Raw genomic sequence first — 6,370 nt, 5'->3', positions numbered from 1 at the left:
TTAATATAATTTTAATAATATTTAAAAATCATTGTTAAAATTAAGATTATATTTTTTATTTTTGTTATTTTTAAATTAAAAAGTTTTCTTAAATATTAAAAAGATGTTATTTTAATAAAATTGTATAATCATCTTCACTAGTATAATAATAGCTGACCTATGTAATAAATTTTGTATTTTGTAACAATATTTATCAATAACTACCGTTTAGTTCGGTTCAATTTTTAACTACATCATAATACTGACAAAGGGGACCCATATGGGTCTTAAGATTATATTTTTTATTTTTGTTATTTTTAAATTAAAAAGTTTTCTTAAATATTAAAAAGATGTTATTTTAATAAAATTGTATAATCATCTTCACTAGTATAATAATAGCTGACCTATGTAATAATACACATATTTTGTAACAATATTTATCAATAACTACCGTTTAGTTCGGTTCAATTTTTAACTACATCATAATACTGACAAAGGGGACCTGACGTTCATATGGGTCACTAATTAACAACAATGAAGAGATAAATTAATTAAGAAATAATTTAAAGGAAAAGTATGAGGAGTCAATGTAGTTATTATACAATGTGTACAATGGGAATATTTTTGTAATTAAAATCAAATGATAATTAAAGTAATTAATTATTATTTATTTCAAATTTCAAATTCAACCCAAATAAGAATTTCATACCGTCAATAATGCAAAATTGAAAACTGCCAACCCTCTCTCCTCATTTACAGGAAATTGCTTCTCGGAAATTCTCACCTTCTTTCAACGGTGCCACCCCGCAACAGTCGCCATTGCGCATAGCCTTGGGAGACGCTGTCATGCGCACCGAGAAGGACCGTGCAACACCGTCGCGAGGATTGCTTCGTTCGTGCAGCCGTGGATGTCCCAGTCGGAGAAGATTCCCCCCAGCCGGCGACGGTTCACCCTCCGACATCGTCATTCATCACCACAAGGTTATACACAAACTGCACTTCTAGTTGCTCTCATTGTTCTACTTATTGTTATCAACTTTCAAGGTGACATTGTTGACTATGGTGGTGGTTGGCAGGGTGGACATGCCACTTTCTATGGTGGTGGTGATGCTTCCGGCACAATGGGTCAGTTTATTGGAGCCATTTTTTGTGCATGTGTTGATTATATTAACATAATAATAACATAAAGTGTTAGTGTTGTGCATTTTGTTTAGACTTGGTCATTTTTTTTCTGTTCTTCAACTATAGAAGATGTAAAATCTCAAACACAATGTTCTTTATAAAATTTTATGAACCACTAAGTTGGATGTTCATTCTCTATTTTTTAAGCAGATTTCAAAAAGAAAAGGCCACTTAGCAACTAATAATGAATTGTTTTCTTAAAAGAGTCTAGATGTGATTTATCCTGATCCAAAGTGTTGCTACTATTTTACAAAAAGTTATAACAGATATGTGAAGGGAATTGGATTCCTTTTAGCAACTGTTCAAGTAGGATTTCTAATTGGTAGAAATCTTTTTTAATGTATTGTTTAATGTATTCTCCTAACAATACAATTCATGTATTGTCTTTCAAGCACTATTATTTAGCTCAAATAATATAAACTTTCAAACACTATTATATAGCTCATATATATGTTTAGCTCAAATAATATAAACTATGCAATTAAATACTAGCTAAGAGAACAACAGAGATAATATTAATTCCAAAAGTTGAGTTTCAAATTCCAAGATGCATCCAAGCATGGTGAAATTATTCATTCATTCATTAACTACAACTACTGTATAGTGTATATTGTGTTCACTTGGATCATATAGTATATAACAGATACAACAATAGATTTTCTTTTAGGCTTCAGAGAAGAATTTAGAAATCTTCCTCACATATAGCAATTGAAGTGGAATGGAATCTATTTATCTTTTGCCTTAGGTAGCGTTTGTTTTGAGGTAGAGACTAGAAGACTGAGACTCAATATCATGTTTGTTGGTTCAGAGACTGGTACTAAAATTTCTGTCTCTGTCCCCAAAATTTCAGTATTTTAGTACCTCCAAAAAGTGGGGACACAGGAGACTGAAATTTTTAGAGACGGAGACTGAAACTTTAATAACATTTTATACCTAAAATACCCTCATTTCAATTAATTAATTTCAATTTTACCCTTTGTACAAATTAAATTAGAGCTTCATTCTTGTTTCAATTTCTGTCTCCCACTTTGTACCAAACAGAATACTGAGATTTATTTCAGTTTCTGTCTCTAAGTCTCTGTCTTTTTACCAAACACTACCTTATTGTCCTTATTATCCTTATCATCATCACCCTGCTTCTTACTTGAAGAACATCCTGCCACTGACAAGAACAATTAAAAATATTCAAGAAATTATTATTACGGTAATGGAAATTAAAACAATTTAATTATCATACAGCAGGGTGTAGTAGTTGATTACATTTTTCATTAAACTTTTTGGCTCGCTCTGTGATTTCTTGGCATCCAATAGTAAAATTATGCATAATCTCACCGTGTGTTTGGAACTTCTCATGGGATTCGACTTCTGGCTCCTCAGAATCCATCATCACATCTATTATGTTCGTTTCAGGAAAGCTTTCGGCGACGGCAGCTGCAGCGGCTTCGGCTTCATTCACCTACTGACGATGATTCCAACAATGGCTGTGGCTTCTTTAATTTGGATCCTTTTCTGAAGTTGGTGCTGCTGCTTCAGATGCTAGTCTCTTACCCTTATCCTTCTTATTTGGATCCTCATCCATTTCTGTTTTGTGTGCTGCAAACAATAATAATGAATTATTAAGCTATAATTACATTTTTAATCTTCTTATTCTTGACAATGGATTATATGTTCATTTTTGGAAGTGTCATAGCTTCTGGTTTGGTGCTTGTGCTTGTTCTGTACAATTCTGCATCAAATAAGAGAAAATTGAGTGTTCCAAGTGCAACAACACATGCACAAAGTATAAAGACATCAGAAAATGGTACATGAACTCCACCAAAAGTCTCAGAAGGATGTGATGATATCATCATTGTAGGTGCTGGTGTTGCTGGTGCAGCCCTTGATTTCACTCTTGGAAAAGTGGTACAAATGCTTCTTTTCTAGTTTCCTCTATTTAGAATTCTATTTTATGATGGTTTCTTTAAGTTATAGTCTCTAAATAAGTCTTAACTCATAGATAAGATCTTATATTATGGTCTAACTAAATTGACATAAATAAATAAAAATACAAAAAATGTAAGTTACAGGCCGCAAAGAATGTATATCCTAGAGAGAATAGTGTTTTGTATATATCCATTTTCTGTTTTTGTTTCTGTGGCTTGGAGCTCCAATGGTTCTTTTTCATGAAGGAGAGTATAGATATATGTTCTAGAATTTAATTTTGATGCACTTTCAGTGTAAAGTAGTTAATATAGGCTGGATGTTTATTTTACTAGGTAGGTCGATAGTTATTTTCATTCTAATTTGGATGTTTATTTGATTTGGATTGAATTTAATATAATTTTGCCTGATAAGAAGAATTTGTTAAAAAATATTGTGAGCATTGTGCCTATTATAAATTGAAATTTTACTAACACGCTTAATACTGTTTAAGTTAGTCATTTTCTTGGTGGTTTGCATTGCTGATATCTATGTCATAGTACCATATGTCACTTAATTTCTTTGGTTGTTTTTTTTTTGTTTGTGTTCGATTGCAGGTCGTGGAAGTGACGGACGTGACTGAGCTAGAAACTAATGAGACGGAACTTAGTCATATTGTAGAATTGGATTTAGTGTACCATTCAATGAATTCAAATATGCTTGGAGTTGTTGCAGTTAGATATAAGTGATTAAGTTATAACAAGGTTATGTGACATTTAGATTTGTAAAACAAATACTAAATTGTATTTTTCTTTAGCTATTTAAACTAAATCAGATGTTCATTTTACTATAATTGCAGATGGTTCTTTCCATTCTAAAGTAGATGGTTATTTTGGGTATATTATTTGTCTTTTACTTGATTTCAATTGCACATGCCCTGAAAGTTTTTTTTATTATGCCGGTTGAATTAGATTTAGTTTAATTTGATTGAATTCAAGCTGGGCTCTAGTGATGCCATTTAAACATGATGCACGACTGGTATTTTTTGTCAATTTCTTAGTTGTTTTTTATCAACTAATGTGGATGTTCATTTTACTATGTATGTGAATTGTTCCTTTCTTTTTAGAGTGGATGTTTATTTTGGGTATACCGTTTGTCCTTTACTTAATTTTTTGGTTTTGCATCTGCATGCTCTACGTGTTTCTTTTGTTTTTTGGTTTGCAAATTATAGATTAAAATACGATTCATGTAAACATTGATATTAACTTGAAAAACAAATAGAGTCTTAATTTGAAATTAAAAGAATTTTTTATTACATAACATTTACACGAGATATATAATTTATAGTTTAGAGAAATACTAGAAAGCTAATAGTTAGTCATCAATATTTAAAAGTATGTTAATATAAGAAGAATCTTCAAGAAATGCTGCATCATGATGATAGTGTTAAGCTCTTCAAGGCTAAGTTAAGGAAGCTTGTCAGGAGCTCTCTACTTGTAATCTTTCTCCAACATTTTGGCTGCTAGAGATTATACCTGTGATCCTTCTTTCTCTTCTTTGCTCTTCAATTTTGTAACTCGTGCGATAGTCGATGTGCACTAAAAAGTAGGAACACAGCTCAATGTTCAGGCATATCAATTACTAGTGTGTAACAAGAACTCATTAACTCCAAGCTTTAGAAGATAATCAACAATTTATGAAAAAAAAGTCTTAACCTCAAAAAAGCATAACTAAATGATTAACTAAATAATTGCTTTCACTATAAACAATAAAATAGAGTGAAACTCAATTCCAACACAAAATAAAATGAACATATGCATACATAGTAAATGAACATCCGCTTTAGTTGATAATAAACATCTAACAAATTAACTAAAATTTCATCCGTGCACCATGTTTACATTGACTAACTCAAACCCAACTTCAATTCAAAAAAACATAAACTAAGTCTAATCCAATTTTTCTCCATTATTCCAAAACCACTTAACAAAAGAAACTAGTGGAGAATTTACATGCAGAATTCAGCAAATGAAGCAAAAGATCAATATTATAAGTAAAATAAACATCCACTTTAGTTGATAATAAACATCTAACAAATTAATAACTTTTATTCAATTATTACATTTTTAATTAAAATCCAATGCTACCACCAACAGCACAATCAGACAGCATATATGCTACTACATAAGGTCTTCTTTTGTTATTATATGCATGATATGTTGATAGTAATTAAAAAGAAGCTAAATCATAGTTGGATGCATGCTAAAAAAAATGCAGAATACCACTTCTATGTTATGCCGCTTATTTTTGGTAAAAGTCTCTTCCCTCCATGATATGCCGCTTATTTTTGGCAAAAGCTTGACATAAAAATCAAAGAAAACTGCAGCTATTTTGCAAAAAATAGCGTATATTAAACAAATTATAGAAAAGATGGCCTACTGTTAATTGACTTATTCCAATGGTCAGATCAACTTTTAGTTTGTTTTTGAATAAAACTATATTTTATTTGTCTATTTCTTATATTATTTAGTTAGCAATTTATCTTTGTGATAAAAAACTTCAAACCCCTTTTTTAATCTTCAGAAACAACTTTCAACAACATTTTGATGTGCAACATTTTTCAGCACAGAAAATAATTAAACCCTTCAGAATCCATAGAAATAATTTCGCACAAAATGGCATATCATTAGAGTCAAAAGAGAAAGAATCAACTAACATTATCAATGTCCCAAACCCTGGCAGTTTTATCAAATGAAGTTGTTGCTAAACGAGGCATGCTTGGATTAAAACAAACATCGGTGCTCATAGACGAATGCTCTTCAAGAACAGCCTTCTGCTTCAAGGTATCCGTGTGCCATAAAACAGCCTGCGCAGAAAAATAATTGGGAGGAAAGTGTTAAATAATTGGGAGGAAAGCGGGTGGCGAGCGAACTGGCTGCGACCGGCGACGTAGGAGGCACACGCTGGAGGGTGAGCAGCAGGGGTCTGAACGACACTGATGGAGGTGTGGGGTCACTCGCCGCCGCTGTGGTGGGATGGTCAAGAGAGGTCTTAAGGATTGGGTAGGGAGGGTTGCCGTCAGAAAGGGATTGGGGAAAAATTGAATTAGGGATTAGATGATTATAATTAAAATAAAACTGAATGGGGGTTTTTGAAATTAGGGTAAAAGGTGAGTTAGTTTTTATTTTTTATTGATATTGGGCTTAATAAATAGCCCATTGTACACATTGTATAGATATCTCATTGGCTCCCAAGCGGAATTCTAATTTAAATCTATTAGTAGCATAATCGAGTTCGAATGCACAAACTA

At 31.9% G+C, this 6,370-nt stretch overlaps 1 protein-coding gene across 1 annotated transcript in view; it reads left to right on the top strand.

Annotated features, from left to right (window-relative positions):
- The window catches only part of LOC110263852 (wall-associated receptor kinase 5-like), a 4,967-nt gene extending 3,801 nt beyond the window's left edge, over nucleotides 1-1,166 (top strand). The window contains exons 3-4 of the mRNA XM_021105700.1: nucleotides 739-960; nucleotides 1,056-1,166. Of these exons, the coding sequence (XP_020961359.1) occupies nucleotides 739-960; nucleotides 1,056-1,166 (333 nt within the window). The remainder of the gene's footprint in view (nucleotides 1-738; nucleotides 961-1,055) is intronic.

Source organism: Arachis ipaensis, chromosome B06 (assembly GCF_000816755.2).
Source record: "Arachis ipaensis cultivar K30076 chromosome B06, Araip1.1, whole genome shotgun sequence".
NCBI lineage: Eukaryota > Viridiplantae > Streptophyta > Magnoliopsida > Fabales > Fabaceae > Arachis > Arachis ipaensis.
The sequence above is the reverse complement of the archived record's forward strand: the minus strand, read 5'-3'. Positions and strand labels throughout refer to the sequence as shown.